This window comes from Neomonachus schauinslandi, chromosome 7 (genome assembly GCF_002201575.2).
Source record: "Neomonachus schauinslandi chromosome 7, ASM220157v2, whole genome shotgun sequence".
In the NCBI taxonomy this organism is placed as follows: Eukaryota; Metazoa; Chordata; class Mammalia; order Carnivora; family Phocidae; genus Neomonachus; species Neomonachus schauinslandi.
The window spans coordinates 60,811,008-60,830,388 of NC_058409.1; the positions used below are offsets into that span (position 1 = coordinate 60,811,008).

At 37.7% G+C, this 19,381-nt stretch overlaps 1 protein-coding gene across 1 annotated transcript in view; it reads right to left on the reverse strand.

The window, feature by feature from the left end:
- Nucleotides 1-19,381, reverse strand: part of HAPLN1 (hyaluronan and proteoglycan link protein 1) — a 29,748-nt gene that overhangs the window by 9,007 nt on the left and 1,360 nt on the right. The window contains exon 2 of the mRNA XM_021699561.1: nt 1,372-1,743. Coding sequence (XP_021555236.1) covers nt 1,372-1,743 — 372 coding nt within the window. The remainder of the gene's footprint in view (nt 1-1,371; nt 1,744-19,381) is intronic.

A 19,381-nucleotide genomic window follows, 5' to 3' on the forward strand; every position in this document is an offset into this window, starting at 1 on the left:
AAAAAGTAACTGAACAGGTAATATCATTCAACCTGTTATTCATAGTTGAGGAAGCCAGGTATAAGGATTAAATAACTTGCCCCAGTTACAAAACTCATACTGGTAGAGTTGGTACTAACATAAAAGTCTTGGTTGGTACTACTAGCTTGAGGGTCTGTCCACTGCCTGATGCCCCTTCGATCAGGAAAATTGGCTGTCATTAATATTTGATGATTAACTGTTTTCTCTAAGGCCATCACTTCTTTCATCTTGAATAATGCCAATGTTTATGGATATTCATGTGACTCAATAAAAACTGAAAGTACAAGGTGGTATGTAATCAGGAGCCAAGAACTACAACTAAGAGAGACAAGAGAAAAAAGGAGAGACAGGAGAAGGTCACAAAAATGTATTTTATGACATCGTGCAATTTATTAGATACATAAAGCTAATAAGTCTCCATACGTGTGATGGGATTCTGTGGGATTCAGAAGGTCAACTCTTCAGTGATACTCCAGTGGACCAAACAGATTCTTTCCCAAAGGCACAAATCTGTCCTAGGATGTGAAAGGAGCTTCTAGCAAACACACACCTATAGTTTATGTGCATAAGGAAGGAAAGTATTCTATCAATGTAGCCAAAAAAATTCATCCTTCAGTGTAGAGAAACACTGAAATTCGTGAACATAAGATGTTTTGAGATGCGTGAGAAACAGAGAAGAGTTTCCCTCTTGGTGGGGCATATAGAGGGTGGGCTTTGGGCAGCAAGCACACTTTATTGTTTAGCATTCTCTACATTTTGGTTTTTGAACCTACTGAGTAGATTACATACTTAAAAAATAATTCTCCCAGAATGCCTATATTGTTTGGTATTTGGTGTCTAAAAGACTCTGGACCATTAAAAGAGTTTACTTCTTACTTATTTAAATAAACTTGGAGGGCACTTTTTTGTTAAGATTTCACAGTTACTTTATAGAATACAGTTACACGTATTTTAGTTAGCAGATGTCCTTCACAAAAGTTGCCATTATTTTGAAACTGAGATAATTTTAGAAGCATAATAAAAATGGATCCTATCTGAATTTCTCCATAACCATGTCATAAGATTTAAATTTTGAATAGCGTAAGGCCATTTCCAAATATTAGTAATTCAGTTCCACTGCACGTTTCTCCTACTTGCAAATAGCTTCAATTTTGTGTATAATCATTGTGTGTACATTTCAAATATGAAAGCTGGAATCATTGACAGACTGCAAAATACAAAAGAAAAGAAACCCACTATGCATGGACTTCTGATTTCTCACATTATCACTATGGTAACCACTAGACATTACTTGTCATGAAAAATGATTAATTATCATTTCCAAGTTTAAAATGATTTATAGATACCTACCTTGTAAATCTAATGCTACCACAGCAGTGTCATCTTCCAATCCTTCAATCACCTCACACTTATATTTCCCATAATCCTCCAGGGTGAGGTCTGCGATCACCAGAGAAGCATCGTTATCACTGCCTCCCTTCAGAAACACTCTACCCTGGTAGCCTCCATAGGCTTTCTTGTGATATCCCATGGAAACAAAAACGTCCACTTCCTTGAGGTAATCTGAAGTTAGCTTGGTCCACTTAATTCGGATCTTGTGGGTTCCTGAGCCAAAAGCTGTAGGGTCTCGATAAAATTTACATGGCAGTGTAACATTGCCACCTCTGTATGAGAACACCCTGGCTTGTTCTGCTTCCACGAGTAGACGGGGGCCATTTTCTGCTATAATTAAAAAAGAAGAAGAAGAAGAACCATTAATATGCTTTTAGGCTTTTTTTTTTTTAATAAAATGAAACATGCTACCCATACAGGGTATCTGACAAAGAGTAGCGTTGGGTGATAAGCTTCTCTGCATTCTTGTACAGTAATATTTTTTGAACCACATAGAAAGGTAACCTCTAATACCTAGAGGGCACCTACAAGGTAGTCATGTCTTGTAAACCACTGATAAAAAGAAGGATGTTAATTACAATAACTGAAGATTACTGAATATAAAACTCCACAGTCATCAAAGTTTGATAATTTAACAACAAATTCTGTTTTATCCTACATTTAAATATCAAAAATGCGGAATCAAGACCAAGTGAAATGACATAGATTATGATGAATTTCATCAATACAAACCAAAAAATTTCAAGGTAGGCAAATTTCTCTTCCCACTTGAGCTTTCTAATACGATAAATCTCTATTTTATTTACAGCAAAATTATAAAGCAACATGATCAATTTTCATCCTATTCTGGCCAAAGAACTTAGAATATCCTCACATTTGTGGTTTCTATTCAAATACACACTTGTGATATGTCATTCTGCAGTATGTATGTATTTTATTTTCACACAAAGAGTAGACATCAGAAAGGTATTTTTAGCCAATGCCTAAAAAAAAAAAACAACCCAAGAACAACTCCAAGTTTTGAAATATATTCCTCAAAACTTAATTGCTAAAAGTATATCCAAAGTTATATTTATTTCCTGATTAACCACATAATTATTTGTTTCTTTGTTCCCTTAAGTCTCTTTCTACCCCTTCTTGTCTTTGCTTTCCGCTACATCTTGTTTTATAGTCTATCTTCTCGCTCCCGCCTTTCTCTTCCTTGCCCTTTGGTTTCCCTCCTCCCTCCTCCAAGAATGAGCTAGCTTTCCAGAGAGCACTGCAATAGTCCAATCCTGCCAAGTCAGCGGGGCTGCCGTTCTCCAGGGAGCCAGCTCTGCTTGTCACATCTTGGCTTTCTCTGGGGTTTCCCCCGGTTAGCTTACTGTGCTTTTGACCTTGACAGGATCTCCTGGGGATGTGCAAGATTTGAAAATGAGAAAGCAATATAAAAACTCCCGGACACAGACACACCTTAGCATCTACACACAGCTTTCGAAGCTTGCCAAAAGCTGCCTTTCATGAAGCCCTGTAGCCCTTCCTGCCTGGGGCAGGTAGGAACTGAGTGAATCTTGGCCGTTAATCATTTAGGATACACAGCTCAGGAGGAGCTCCGGACAGATCCCATAACTTAACTTAGTTAACGGCGTACACAGAATTCAGATTTTAAAATAAGAAGCGTCCAAAAATAGACAAGTGGTTATATTTTTAACATACAGCAATCAGAATGAGTATTTTAAAATGGCCATATTTCATTTATAAGTCAGCCCCAATCCTCAGAAACTGAAAAGTTTAACAAAACCATTAATGCCCTCTCTTGGAATAGATAATAAAATAAGAGGATAATGGCTGAATTAAAATGAATCATAAATCCAGCTCATTAGGCATCTCCTTTATATTTTATTCTTTATCTTTTTATTTAGGATCATAGAATCCTAAGGGATGAAAGGTAAATCTCTCCAACTCTACCCTACCTGTTATCTTCCCCCTTCAATATCCCTAATGGCTGCATCCACGTGTCCTCTTTCCAGGAGGAGGAAAGTGCTGTAGACTGCTCAGTAATGCTTGAAGGTTGTAGGGAACAACTCCTACCTCGTACCTGGAAGGACACTTCCAAGGCTTGAGCTGAGACCCGATACAGAGCTTCAGGAGGTTGTAGTTTCATGATTCTCACAAGATTTTTACTTTAAAGTCAAAACTAATGTCCAAATCCACAGGGATAAGGGGTATTATAGTAGTTAGGGACAAGGGTTGCAATGTGACACCTTGTTATAACCTCACCTCCTCAATTTACTAGCTCTGTAGCCTTGAGCAAGTTGTGCAACCTCTAAGCTCCAATTTCTTTATCTGTGAATTAGGGGTAGGAGCATCTATCATATATAGCTGACCTCATAGACACAGAGAGCACTTAGAATCATGTCTGATCAAAAGCTGAGCATGCACTCCTGGCTAACTGTTCCTACTGCATAGATCTTCCAGTTTTTCTCAAATATGATACTGCCTGATAACGAGGATAATTTTGGCATACGTTAACCTTCTACTTTCTTATAAAGCTTTGAATCCTGTGGGGTGAAAAATACATAAAATGCACCTGTGTCATAAAGGAGATGTAGAAATTATTCTGTGGTTTCACATAATCATAAGGTGTTCCAGAATGAATACAAGGTCTGAGTGTTTCATAAATTAAAGAGTTAAAGCAAAGATCAAAAGTCTTGTACAAGGGACTGGGACTTCTAATTTTTTTCTGTGGTTTACTGTACCTCATCTTGTAGTATTTTAGTAGTGTAGGCTTCTGGTTTTTTTAGGTGATTTTTTTTTATGAGTGGATGATGACTTATGTGGTATAATATTGAGAATAGAGCAGATACCAAAAATCCACTGATTTCCCACAAAATAACTTTTCTAACAAGCCTGCCAGAATGTATAAAATTCTACCATTCTTATTTTGGGGGGGGGCGGTGGGGGGGGCTGTGGCGTGGAAGTAATCAATGCCAGAAGTGCATGGCTGAAAGCCTAAGAAAGATGTGTATAATGTGTAACACATCGAGTGACTGAGCGCCATCAGTGTTCATTAATCTATACCACCAGCATGGCTTTGAGAACAATGTTTTTTGTTGGTTTGCTTGTTTTTAGAAGATTGACACTGCAGATCATACAACACTGAGTATTTTGGCGAGCGTGGCCTCTTGCAGAACAAAAAAGACATAGGAGGGAGCACTGGTCAGTGAGTCAGGATCTTTGGGTGTTTCGCTGACTGGTCTGCCTGATGGAAACATTGACATTGGAATTTGTGTCAGGCTCCCCATGGCGGGTAGTCATGATGGGGATGAACCAGGAAACACATCAGCTGGAGAGGGGAGAGCGCAGGGACAAAGAGCAGAAAAGGGAACTGAGCATGAGTGCCGATGACCAACTTTGCACCTGGTTTGCCTAGAGTAAGTCTCAAATCTCATCTTTGGATGCAAAAACTTAAGCAGTTTGAAAGTAATGTTTAAATCAACCTGTTTGATCAATAGGCAGTTGCAAAGCAAATAAAATGCAAAAGATAAAAATACAACTCGATCATCAGAATGAGCACTGCTTGTTTTCCTTTTTTTTTTAAATAAAAAATATAAAAGAATAAATAAAACTAGGCAGTATACATATGCTCATTTTGGAAGGACTGGATTTTTTATTTTTTATTTTTTTTTTACTGTTTTTTTTTATTACGTTATGTTAATCACCATACATTACATCATTAGTTTTTGATGTAGTGTTCCATGATTCATTGTTTGCGTATAACACCCAGTGCTCCATGCAGTACGTGCCCTCTTTAATACCCATCACCAGGCTAACCCATCCCCCCACCTCCCTCCCTCCTAGAACCCTCAGTTTGTTTCTCAGAGTCCATAGTCTCTCATGGTTTGTCTCCCCCTCCGATTTCCCCCCCTTCATTTTTCCCTTCCTGCTACCTTCTTTTTTTTTTAAAGGACTGGATTTTTTAAAAGTTTAATTTGTAAGTCACAGAAATTTCGTATTTCTATTAGTGAGTGTCAGTGACCATGACTTGAAAGATTTGATACCCTTCAAAGACCATAGTTGTCTCCAGGGGAAACAGCAGGGCCTCATTATTATTTTACAAATTCTGCTGTGAAATCCAGAGGACATCACTCAGTTTCACCAAATTATGAAAGCTACTGCATGACCAAACAACTCATCTTTGTATTGCTGTGTCATTTAGATGAACTCTTCCAGACAATAGGATACAAGTAATTAGCTGCAGAAAAACAACGTAGAAATACGGTATTGGACTATTATCTATTGTTCTTAATTCTTTTAAAAGTATAATCATTTTTTATGGCAGTTCATGGCCAAAGAAATACACGTGATGGAAAAAAGAGAAGGTGTTATGGATTGAAGTTTGTCTTTTTATAGTGAATTGTGGACTGTGCAAAATAACCAGTGTTAGTGTTGGTTACTTTCTCATTGGGGTATGGATGAATTAGGGTCAAGATTTTTGAATTTCCTAAACTAATGTAAAACGCAAAAAAAAAGAAAAGTGGGCAATATATTTTAGATGGCTAAACAAGGACATTAAAAATACTCCTCTCCTGGGGCTCCTGGGTGGCTCAGTCAGCTAAGCGTCTGCCTTCAGCTTGGGTCATGATCCCAGGGTCCTGGGATTGAGCCCCGCATTGGGCTCCCTGCTCCGCGGGAAGCCTGCTTCTCTCTCTCGCACTCCCCCTGCTTGTGTTCCCTCTCTCGCTGTGTCTCTCTCTGTCAAATAAATTAATGAAATCTTTAAAAAAAAATACTCCTCTCCTAAGAAAAAAACTCTGCCAACATCATTTGAATTCTTTTTATTGTGGTAAAAATGTACATAACATGAAATTTGCCATTTTAACCATTTTTAAGTGTAGAATTCAGTGGCATTAATTACTTTCACAGTGTTGAGAAACTACCAAAATTTTTTCATCACTCTGAAGAAAAAGCTAATTCCTTCCTGACATTCCAAACTGGTAGGCAGAGACTCAATTGTCAGCTTCATGATGAGTCATTTGAGAAAACTGCACCAGGTTTAAAAATGGTTCCTTATTTTTGTGGTATTTGTTGCCACATGGCAGGTTTGGATGTGTAAGACACACTGTGGAAGGTGCTAGTTTCCTGCGGGTAGACAGACTGGTGCTAGGGGGTTTTCACTGGAGCCTTGCTTGCCAGCAGGCATTTTTGCAGCAAATCTTTAGCTGCATAAATAATTGGCCATAAGGCAATTTTGCCATAAAAGATAAGACAAGACAAAACACAACAAAACAACTGGTTGCCCATTTGGTTTGATTGGTTTTGTCAATTGGTGGACAGTTTGGTTTCATTTCTCCACTGATGCAATATTTCCATTTTATGTCATATAAATCTTAGCCTTCGTACAGCGACACAGAGTTTGAACCCATGTTTCCCATAGAACTTTGGAATGTCTATTAAGGGACAGGTAACAATATGCCAAGAACTAACAACAATGTAGCAGGCTTTTACAATGCAACACAAAGCTTGGTTACAGGGCCGCCTGTATGGCTCAGTTGGTTAAGCGGCTGACTCTTGATTTTGGCTCAGGTCATGATCCCAGGGTCGTGGGATAGAGGCCCTTGTGGGGCTCCGTGCTCAGCAGGGAATCTGCTCGTGTACTCTCTCTATATATATATAAAAAATAAATAAGTCTTTAAAAAAAAAAAACACCTAAGTTACAAATATGCATCCAAGTATTTGGAAACTGGTCAGTCTCTTAATGAAGGAAGACATTTTATCGAAGAAAGAAAAAGTAAGATGCTGAACAAGGAAATGAACCAAGAGCAAAATAAATAAATACATACATACATACCACACACACAAAAAGGCATAATACCATGAATGAAAGACTCTGAAGACGAGTGCTTAGGTGTAATCCACAGAATAAAATCATTTCTTTGCTCAGATTTGCCATGACTCTACACACATTTTAAATGTATTCAAATATTTTGTATTTCATAATAAAATCTTTTTAATTTTATTATTCATATTCCATGTTTCATTATATCCTTTTAAATGAATGTCCCTTTTTAAAAAAGATTTTATTTATTTACTTGATAGAGGGGGAGAGAGAATGCGCACAAGCTGGGGCAGAGGGAGAAGCAGGCTCCCCACTGAGCAGGGACCTGATGCAGGGCTTTGATCCCAGGACCCCGGTATCATGACCTGAGCTGAAGGCAGATGCTTAACGGACTGAGCCACCCAGGCACCCCATGAATGTCCCTTTAAAACATTTTTTTTTTGTGATTTTATCTTTTATGGCACAATTGCCTTACCACCAATCAGACCATGAAAATGTTTGCAGCAAAAATGCTTGTGGTGAAAACACTCACGGCATGCTCTTGGGTATTGACCATATCCATCTGCCTTCCTTGCCTTAGAGCTAAATTGATTCTGTAATGGGAAACTGCCCAACACCAAACTATAGTATTGTTTTGAGTAATGTTTATCATGAATGTGTACCATGTTATTGTTTTATCCAAGTTTCATAGTAAAAAATAAGGATAAATGTTATCATTGTTTTGGAGCCTCGAGGTTGATCTATGGCACTATTTGGAAAAAAAAAGTTGTTGTTGTTTTTTTTTTTTCTGGGATGGTAGAACTTTTTCTTCCCACAGGATGTCTTAGACAAAAATTTGCCACATAAATCTGATAAAAGGTGAGCTTCTTTGCTTGAAACAAGCATTGGGAGCCTCCAAGCAGCTTTAGGGGATCCACTGTTTAAAATTCTTTGTTCTCAGAGGTAAACCTGAAGCTGTGTTAGTATCCTGAAAGATATTCCGTCTCTTCTTCATCTTTTTTTTTCTAGCAGGAAGAAGTAAAGTGTGATGAGGGTGTTTAACTGTCTGCTAAGTTCTTTGTGGGTTTTGTTTTTCCACGTTCATGATTCTTTCATCTGTTTTTTTGGCAGTCATAATTTACTGGTTAAGCTTATGGACTCTCGAACTGTGTTATTTAACCTTTCTGTGACTCAGTTTCCTCATGAGTAAAATGGAGTTAAGCCACCTTCTTCCTAGGTTTCTTATGAGAGTTAAGTGAGGTGATTCATTGAGAACTTAGCGTCGTGCCTGGCACACTGTGAGTTCCCAGTGGCTCTTACTGCCCAACATTTACTGAGGTCCAGAGTGTGGCAGGTATGCGAACCGGCTTCTATCTTCGACATTGACTTCTTTCCTGTGCTCTTTCTGAAGACAGTTCCTAGAAGGCATTGGTTCCGGAGAAATCCACATCTCATCAACTTTTGATGATTCTTCTAACCTACTAGTGCTTAACAGGACAGGAGAGACTTCAGGAACACCACCTTGAAGACTTTTCAAAAAACCCCAAATCTATATCTATATAATCCAACTTCTTCATGTCTCCTCCATTTCCCTGGGGGTTCCAGATAGTCTTCATTTGCGGATAGGGATGGCATGTATTCATTTGCAGTCACCACCCCACCTTGCTCCTCTAACTCCTAAGAATCACCACGGTGGTCAGGTTTCTCCAAGAAATAGGAATGGTTCTTGGGGCGCCTGGCTGGCTCAGTCAGTTAAGTGTCTGCCTTCGGCCATGTATCTTCATACACAACACAAAATCCAGGCAAATTGTCTCACTTGAATTGTAAGACCAACTACTCACAAAGTAGTAGAAGAAAGGTGCTGTATGGAGCGCTAAAAGACAACAGAATTTAGGGGCGCCTGGGTGGCTCAGTCGGTTAAGCATCTGCCTTTGGCTCAGGTCATGATCCCAGAGTCCTGGGATTGACCCGGGGTCGGGCTCCCTGCTTAGTGGGAAGCCTGCTTCTCCCTCTGCCACTCCCTGCTGCTTGTGCAATCGCTCTTGCTCTCTCTCCCTCTCTCTCTCAAATAAATAACTAAAATCTTAAAAAAAAAAAAAAAAGAAATAGGAATACCTCTCATAAGAATAGTTTCTCCAGGGGCACCTGGGTGGCTCAGTCGTTAAGTGTCTGCCTTTAGCTCAGGTCATGACCCCAGGGTCCTGGGATCGAGCCCCGCATCAGGCTCCCTGCTCCACGGGAGGCCTGCTTCTCCCTCTCCCACTCCCCTTGCTTGTGTTCCCTCTCTCACTGTCTCTCTCTCTGTCAAATAAATAAAATCTTAAAAAAAAAAAAGAATAGTTTCTCCAAGATCCAACACTGAACTTTTTTTTTTATAGTGATTTGATTTCTTCTGAGACATATTTATATCAATTGAATGGAATAAAATGAGAGCCATTTTTACCCACTGATTGACTCAACAGTCTCTAAGAAAAGGCTTAGGCGGAAGCTGTATTAGGAGCATGAGAATCAGCCTGCCTGAGTTTGAATCTCAGCTTTCCACTTAATAACCATATGACTAGGGGCAAGCTTTGAACCTCTCTCAACTTCAGTGGGGATAACCACCTTCATACAGAACTGTAGTGGGGACTAAATGAGATGACCTAGGTAGGGCATTTTCTCTTGTGCATCACACATAGTGGTTTTAAATGTTAATATTCACTGATTAATATTATTGCCATTGCTAAGTCCAATATAACTCGCCCCAGAACTAGAGACAGTATTGTTGTCAACTCAGGGTTATCTGCTCTGGTTAATAGTTTTCAGAGTTTAAATTTATCTATGTTATCAAAGACTTATGCATAAAAAAATAGTAATTAATTCTTATAATTTTAGACTAAAAAACCAAATTGGATTATCACAGTGATAGATTAAGGAATATGTTATAGGAAAAAAATGAAAAATAAAATTTGAATATTTCACTAATATGGTCAATGGCATTCTTAATATAAACACACTTTCCAAGATTTTAATTGTAATACAGGTTTCCTTCAAAGGGTACGGGGAAACCAAAACATTCGCATGAGTCATTCTTCTTCATTTGGCTGTAATTAACCACACACTCTTTAATTACTGGAAATGTGTCTTTATGTGGTAAAGGGCTAGAGCTCAAATCTACTTGACTCTGCTCAGACCACTTCCACTTTGTGGTGAGATGTAAGGTCCAGTTATCCATAATTTGCAGAAAAGACATTGTTGGTTTTATACACTGGTATGGTTAATGTCTTCACTCAGTATGCAAGACATCAAGATAATACTATCACAGAATCAATCGTGGAGGCAAAAGGGATCTTTTGCTTCTTAATAAACAATGAAATTGATAACCTATAATGTGTCAAGTGTTGAGAACCGAAACAAATGAAAGCTAAATTGAACGCAAATACCCAGGTGGGCAGCAGGGCTGAGGGAAGTGACGGGTGCACCATGGTGCTGAGAACACCAGGGAGTGGAACAGACCATGCCAGTGCTGTGCACGCATGCTCCATTCTGAAGGGGAGCAGGGTATTGGTTCCCGCTGATGTTGTCCAATGCGAATGCCGGTGGAAAAATAGCAGGTCTTTGGACTTTACAACAGATGCCAGAAATGCAGATTTTCATGCAAATGTCTCCTATTTTTAAATGCTTGCAATTAATTTAGATTTAAAAAAAAATTACGTGAGAAAAAATAAATATGTGACATCTGCATCCTCTTTTCACCTTACCTGTTGGTGCTAAGGGTCTCCAAAGCTCAGACCAGGCTAGCTCCTTATCTCTACCTTCATTTCCTCCTTCTCCAGACGTTCTCAGCTGGTCCATGGCCAAAAATAGCACTGTGTGCTGATGATTCCAAAACTTTCTAGCAGTGTACTTTTCCCTGAGTACCAAATGAGTAAATCCATCTACCTGCTGGGCATATGTTGGATGCCGAAGGGACAACTTGAGTCCCTCTTCCCCTGCCCAGACCTGTCCTTTCCCCGATCTTCCTCAATTTATTTATGCCTCCATCATCCATGCATTTGTTCAAGGCAAAATCTAGAAGGTGTGTTTGATATATCCCTTTCCCTTAACCTCTATATCCAGTCTGTCAGCACGTGCTGCCATCTCTACCTCCTTTTTCTTTGTCCCCCTAATTGGTTGATCTCCATCTGTCTCTACCACCCATCTCTACTGCTAGCATCCTGGTCCACACCACTATGATTTCTCACCTAAACTACCTCAAAACCCTCTGAAAGATCTCACCTTTGCTCTTGGCGCCCCATAATCCAGTAGTCATGTAGTCTTTTGTATTCGTAAATCATCTTACAGCACTCTCTTGCTCAAAATCTTTAACCATTTTTCAATGTTTTTAGAATAAAATCTGACCTCTGTACTATAGACCAAATATAAAGTACTATGGTCTCCTCCTGCTTACTCTTTCCACCTCATCTTAAACCATACTCTCATCACGGTGAGACTGCAGTCCCCCCAGCTTCTTTCCAGCTTGAAAACACGATGTTTACTCCCATCTCAGAGAATTTTCATTTCTCACTCACTACCTGGAGAACTTTGTCCCTAGCTTTTGATGTGACTGGTTCCTGCTTACTATTCAGATCTCACCTCACAGAACCCCTCCTTACTCCCCTCTAAAGCGATTCATCCCATGACCCTTTGGGGCCCCCCTCATAACATTTTTTCCCTTAAAAACACTTTTATATTAATTGTTTATGAGTTCATTTGTTTCACTGATTTAATTACTATACAGGCCAATATTAAATAGATATAAGAAAAGTTCAAGAAGCTTGGTCTTGAAGCAAGGTTGATCTTAATATATTGTGGGCAGTCTATAAAAACCTGTTACTTTATTCATCTTTTAGGATAAGGTATTTTTTTTACATGAAAATAATTTCAGCGAAGTACAGTACTAACCATCTAATCAGCTTTTCAGTACTTTAAGCCATAAGACCCTTTGTTAATGATTATGCCATAAAAGACAAAGCAAAGTGAGAATTAAAAATATTCATATGCAGGTTTTGGAGATTTAAAGCCTGTCAGCATAATTTATGACACTTTTCAAGAGAAAGTAAGAATTACTCATAACCCACATTACACTAGGGAAGAAAATTTTAAAATTTACCCCTCTCCTCTTAAAAAAAAAGCAAAAAACCAGAAAAAAAGAGACCCTTGTGTGAAAATGTTAATTATTTTTCCTAGTAACATTATTAGTCACAGATAATCATAAATCCATAGTGACAAAATACAGTCATATAACTAAGAATGTAAGAAATTTACGTAATGCCTATTGCGACTTGTAAAGACACCTATCTTTAACTGCCGTATCTCTCGTTCACCTGTGCCTTCACCAGCATTCAGTAACTCTGGGCCAAATACACAAACATCATTCCCAGTGCTTTCTAGGAACAAGGCAAAGCAAGGAGGCAAAGTGAGCACCATTACAAATAGAATCATCTAGAAGTGGGAATCTGCTCACTTCAAGGATATGTTTTCAATGGTATTCTTATTTTAAATTTATAGTCTCTTTTAGAAACAAAGTAAGACACTCCTCTTTTTCCCACCTTCTTTACCTAATTGACACACTTGACTGTAGTGAACGCTCCCTGTTCTAAGACGCCTTGTTAATTTCATATGCGATGGACTGTGGACTTTCTGTGTTTTTATCTGTAATGTCCCTGTCCCTTTTGAGTTGACAATGTTTGGGAAAGGTAGGGAGAATTCTTGTTTAAGTTGTTCAATAAACTTCACAGAGTAATCTGTAAGTGTGTGAAAACATACTGCTCAGAACTCACACATGTGGTAATTAGTCACTGAGTCAACGCTGAAGTCAAGTAACCAACATGTATAATTAAAACAAGATTAAAATGGCTACTATTTGTATTGGCTACTTGATAATCATTTTGGGGGGCACACATGTTTATTGCTACTACAACACACACAAAATATTTTTGAAGAAGTTTTATAGAACTTTTAGATTTCTTATGTTTTCAGTGTCTTCATTTTGAAATAAAAATATTTCCAAACCAAGATTTATCCCCCCTGTGTATTATCACTTTGATAACCTCTTAATTGAATATTTTAACTTAGCATTTTGGTAGATTTTTCTATGCCAGAAGACTTTCCTGAAACAGTAATTTTCCACTTTATGTTTAAAATAAAGAGCCAAAGCAATAAAGAAATCTAAATCTATTTTTTTCTTGATATCTAGTAAAGTCAGAGAAATAGCATGTTAAAATTAACGTTAAGCCATTAAGCTGTAAGTCAGTGCTTTAGCTGAGTCAACACTCGTTCTTGCAAAGTTGCAACCAAAGGGAAAGGCTTCTCTGTTTAATGGATTTTCTGGGTACTTGGGAAAGTTTCCAAATAATTATTGGCTTCCCGCATGATTTGCCCATTTCAGCACCCAGAATGGAACAGAGAAAGCGATAGCTGGTAGTATGAATTTGTTGTTACCTGAAGAGATTATTAAATGTAGGTTTTTATACCTGGAAATAGTCTAAACTGTATTGCTTTAATATGCTTTATAGCATAACACAGAATCAGCGTTCTAGGGTACTCAATAACAAGTTTAGAAATATTCTTAAGATGTATTTTATGGATTTAAATCTACATGATAAAAAAGTTCAGTGAGTATGGATATAAAGTTCTAAATAGTAAGAGTTTTTTTGTTTAGTAGCTAATTACTCTTTCTCTATATTTCTCCCTCTGTTTACTACTTATTTTACTCCTTTCTGTCACCTTTTTCTTGTGCTGATACTCTTGTCAGCAAGCTCACTGAGGAGATGGTCTGTCCTTCCTCAGAGAGTAACCCAATGCTTTGCATGAAAGAGGCCAATGTTTATTAAGTGACTGCAGATTTTCTCAAAAGGACACACAAATGCAGGGAAGACTAGGGCAGGGCTAGCAGATGCAAAGTTGGTATGAAAATATACATATTTCTGAATCCAGATGAAGGAATTTATAGAAATTGTATATTAATCTATAATCATTTCATTCCTTGCCTTTTCTATTTATAACCATTATGTATGCATATATATATACACACATATGTTTATATATGGGTGTGTATCTAATGTAGCAACTATGTAGTTGAAGAAAGGTATTGTCATGTTTGACTTATATCTATGGTTTAAAGAAACTGATATTTTGTATGTTTCTGTTTAAAAAAAAGTAATAACAAGATAATGCTGTCTTCTCTCTGTAGCATTCCATAATTTTCCATCAGTTATCATAGTCAGTAGTTCCATATTTCTAGTAATGTCTGTCTCTCACTAGATTAAAAGCTGCATGAAGACAAAGACCAGGTGTTTTTTCATCATTCTACCCCCAGTGCCTAATGGAGGAGGAGCTTGCTGTAGCCTGAATGTTTGTATTCCTTCAAAATTCATATGTGGAATGGTGATCCCCATGTCATGGTTTTTAGAGGCAGAGCCTTTGGTATGTGATTAGTTCATGAGGGTGGAACCCTCATGAATGGGATTAGTGCCCTTATAAAAAAAAGACCCAGGAGGGGTCCCTTGTTCTTTTCCATCATGTGAGTTCACAGAGAAAAGACAGCCATCTGTGCACCAGGAAGCTAGCTCTCATCAGACACCAAATCTGTCACAGCTATGATTCTGGGCTTCTCACCCTCCAGAACTGTGAGAAATAAATTTCTGTTGTTTATAAGCCACTTCAGTCTATGGTATTGTCTCATAGCAGCCCAAATAAATGTATATATGTATGTGTGCAGTGTATGAGTATTTTTACATATGTATGTGTATGCCTTTATATACTTTGCCTGCATCAGGGGACTCATCTATTATATTCATATGGTGATATTCTTAGTTGGATCAAATGATAAGCCTGTGTTTAATATAATTGGTTCTTATTATCGTATTTGGCTTTATGTCCTGTCATAAACTAGTAGATTTTAGAAGGGTCATCTAATACTTAATGATGTTGCTAATTTTTATAATCTCATTAAGTTAGTTGATATTATATAGCCAATAATTTCTAGATTGAATTATTAATATTAATTACTAATAGTGTATATGTTCTAAATGCAGTTTGGAAAATATACTTGATCTTTGTGGATTTTGCATTTGTGGCAAATAGCATTACCCTGCCTCAAAAATATAAAAATGAATTAATTTAACTTTTCAAAACAGACTCAGAGTCCAAATGAGTTTTAAGTGGAAGAGAGAAAATTAAGCTGGAGTAACACTTATCTAGTTCTCACATGAAATTTTGGCTCTGTGGATCATTTGTGATCATACATTATTAAATTCACTCCACCCTCTTTGATCCACTCTGCACCACCAGATCCCGACTCTGCGGATATTACAAGGAACAGGATAGCATTGCAGTGGCCATTTGTAAATTGAATACTCTTCAAAGCTTCATGCACACATCAGGAAGATTGCTGCCTCCTGCCCTGGGTGGACTCTCATGGAGTGTAAGATGCTATGTGCAGTGTGAGAACCATGCATACAACCGAATTTGCTACCAAACTCATAATCCTCTTCCTCATCTCATTCCAAGAACTAGAAAGACATCTCTGAGCTTTGGAAAGACTGACTAGGACTTGATTAGGAAAAGTACCTGGATTTTGGTCCTGGATTTATTCAACAAACATGTATCGACCACCTACTATGTGCCAGGTCATCGTTTAGGTGACTGGGATACAGACAAAGATCCCTACCTACCCTTGTGGAGCTGAGGGACACACGTGGCAGAGATGGATACAATTACATAAAAATAAGTAGAATAGATAACCCCAGTGCTGTAGAGAAAAGGAAAGGAAGGTATGAGAGAGATTGGGGTGCCAGAGGAGGGGCAGAATGCAGTTGACAGGGAGAATTCATTAAGAAAGTGGGAAATGACCCCAGATTTGAAGAAGGGGAGGAGATTAGCAGAGAGAAACTTCCCCTCATCAGCCATGCCACCTGGAACAAGCAACATAAAAGCTGTGGGTCTTGATTTCCTCATTGGTATGGTGGGATATTGATCTAGATGATCTACACTAGTTCTTTTAAGTTCTTAAATCCCATAAATGATGATTTAACTTATGCCAACGTTACAGAACGGAAGCAGTCATACAATGTTCATCCAGCCCTCACCATGTGTCACTAAATGCTGTGAATGCCACAGGATTTCAGAAGTCCTCATTATGATAGTACTCATTACACTCATTCATTTTTCGACAAACATGTTAAGCACCTACTGTATGCCAAGCACTACTATACAGTTGGGGTGTTCCAAAGCGCACAGTGTGATGAGGCAAGGGAGGTATGTTAGCATAAAGGGACACATGTTACACTGGAACAGAGGGGTTTTTTGGGACACACACTGGATGGAGGGGCTAACCACACTGAGTGGGAGTGTCCACTTCCCGCGGGGCTTCCAGATATACATTATTTTTTCCTCTTATTATTCTTTCAAAAAATTTAAAGTAGCTTATATGTATTCACCTTAAATATTAAGTTTGGAAAGCGTGAGTTTCCACAAGGAAAGTAAAAATGATCAGATGATGGGGAAATCTTAAATTGTGAAATTAAAGAGGACAAAGAAGGCAACTTAGAAAATATTTACTTCCTTAGAACTAAGGTAATGATATGGTTCTGTTAACAAATGAATTTGACAAGTTGACATCTTTTCACCAGTATTTGGGCTCCCTTTTATGTTTAGAAGTCATTTTTTTGTTGCTGAATTATTTTCATTAATATTTTCCCCATGTTTTTATTTAAATTATAGTTAGTTAAAATATAGTGCAACATTAGTTTCAGATGTGGAATTTAGTGAATCAACACTTGCACACAGCACCCAGCGCTCATCACAAGGGCCCTCCTTAATCCCCATCACCCATTTAACCCATCCCCCCCAAGCCCATAAAAGTCAGTTTTCCATGATGGTTAGGAAGTAATAAGCATGACAACAACAACTATTATCTATCAGGAGCTTATTGTTTGCCAGGCTCAGTACTAGGCACTTTTCTATGTATTATCTAATTTAATTCTCACAATGCTCTGTGGAATCTGTGATCATACCCAGTTTTCTAGATGTGGTAACTGAGACTTGAGGAGATGAAGTTAGTTGTCCAAGGTCTAAAACCAGTAAGTGGCAGTAAGGCTAACAATCTTGAACTTGCCATCAGAACCCCTTTTCTTGAACACCAGAGGCAGGAAGTGCTGGCTCTCCAATCTGGGTAAGGTCAAGCACTTCAATATTCAGTGTAACTGTAACTACTTTGCTTTTCACATTGGTTAATGGGCAAGTGGTCATAACATTTCTCTGCTGTCTTAAGACTTGTATTTTAAAAAGTATATTCATCATCTCTGAATTTCTATTGGAAATTGAAAGTCTACACAAAGTGTTTTTGGACCCGATCCAAATATTTAAAAAATTGTGCTTTTGTGTGATTTGGTACTCCATACAAAATTCTTCCTAATGATCTCAAGTTTCAAAGGATTTAGAAGTTGTTTGACGAGGCACCTTATGAAATGAGGAGTCTAATCCATTAGTTGAGAGTGTTATGGAGAAGACATTAGCGAAAGCTATCTCTTCCTGTAGAAGTAATTGAGGAAATTACCCTTCCCTACACTGAGGACAGTGTATGATATACAAGTGAATATACTGACTACGCATTTTCAACAGACTTCATGGACAAGTGGAATTTGCTTTCTCGTGTAACCAAATTGATTGAACAACAACAACAAAAAAAATAAAGGGAATGAATTAGTACTCATGCAATTTTATTTAAACCTGTGTTTTTCCCCATGGGAAGTTGGGAGAGTTCTCATCACAAGAAAATGCTTTTCACTAGAAACACTTTGCACAGGGACCCCCGCTTGCTGTTTTTTCCCCCCTCTAACCTGACCTTTTTATTTTTATTTTTTAACCCAGATTAAGATTCTTGTGCCTCTATCTCTATGAAAGCTCCCACAACAAAACTGGGAGGAAGCTCTCAGAAAAATAATTAGGTAACTCTTACGCATGTGACTCAAGAATGTCTTAAAGTGTTGAACATCTTTATCATGGCAGCCAAGGAGAATTCGAGGATGATGGGCATTATTCCTCTGGTATTATTTAGGCCTGGAGAACTTATAGTACAAAAATAGAAATTTAATGAAAAACAGGAGATAGAAAAATTGTTTTTGTAGTAACATGAATTTTGAACAATTTCTTATCACTGAGAGAAGCTCATACTGCTTATCAGTCCAATTCAGGAATTTGAGATTTAGATTACTAATTTAATCTTCTGACTGTAAAATTCATATAAAATTTTAGGAGGATTTCAGCTCCCTTAAATTCCTTCTGGGCCAAGTTTGATAAATAACAGTTTTAAATGTGAGAAAATAATATAGTATTTCAGTACGTAGTAAAGGTCATCTGCTTCAATGATTATTTACTGTGCTCTGTGGTTCACTTTTGCATTGTAAAAGACAACTGAAAGTATGGCAGACCACTTGGACGTATTTTTCTGAAGGACTGAAGAATATGAAAGTTCAATCTGAATGCAATCATAAAGGAGAAAGAAAACTTTTTATTGAATAAAAATAACGATGATGGGTATTTAGAGCAATTTTAAAATAAATTCCGACTCATGGACGTAGCATCATAATCTTGTCCCAAATCACATTTCAGTATCAACTTCCACAAGCAAAGTATAGGCCTTGTAGTTTTATTACTTGAAAGCTGTGAGTAACTTTCTAAGCATATGAATTTACAATTAAAATGAAGTGGACTATTAAGTCACTTTAAAAAATTGTGTAGTATATACAAATGATCTGGATAATTATGATCACTTGTGTCAAAAATGCCTTTGCACTAAATTTCAGCAGAGTGTATGGGGTTGGAAAGGCTGGAGCAACATAACTTTTCCTCACTGAGAACACTTGAGTCTGACTTACAGACTCCCCAGGAGTATTTTAAAAATGGTATTTTCATACTCTGGGTGCAATTTAGACTAAATGTTTTATACATGGTTAATAATGTAACAGGAATTTAATAATTACTTGAAACCACAGCTAAAATTTATTTTACAGAGGATTTAAAACTGCTATTGTTAATGAGTAGGTATTACTATTTTGGCTGAATTGGATTCTGCGATTAGATGTTAAAGGATGTTATCCCTCCTCAAGAAATCTTTTTGTGTAAATACCGTAAAGCCTTTGGGAGACA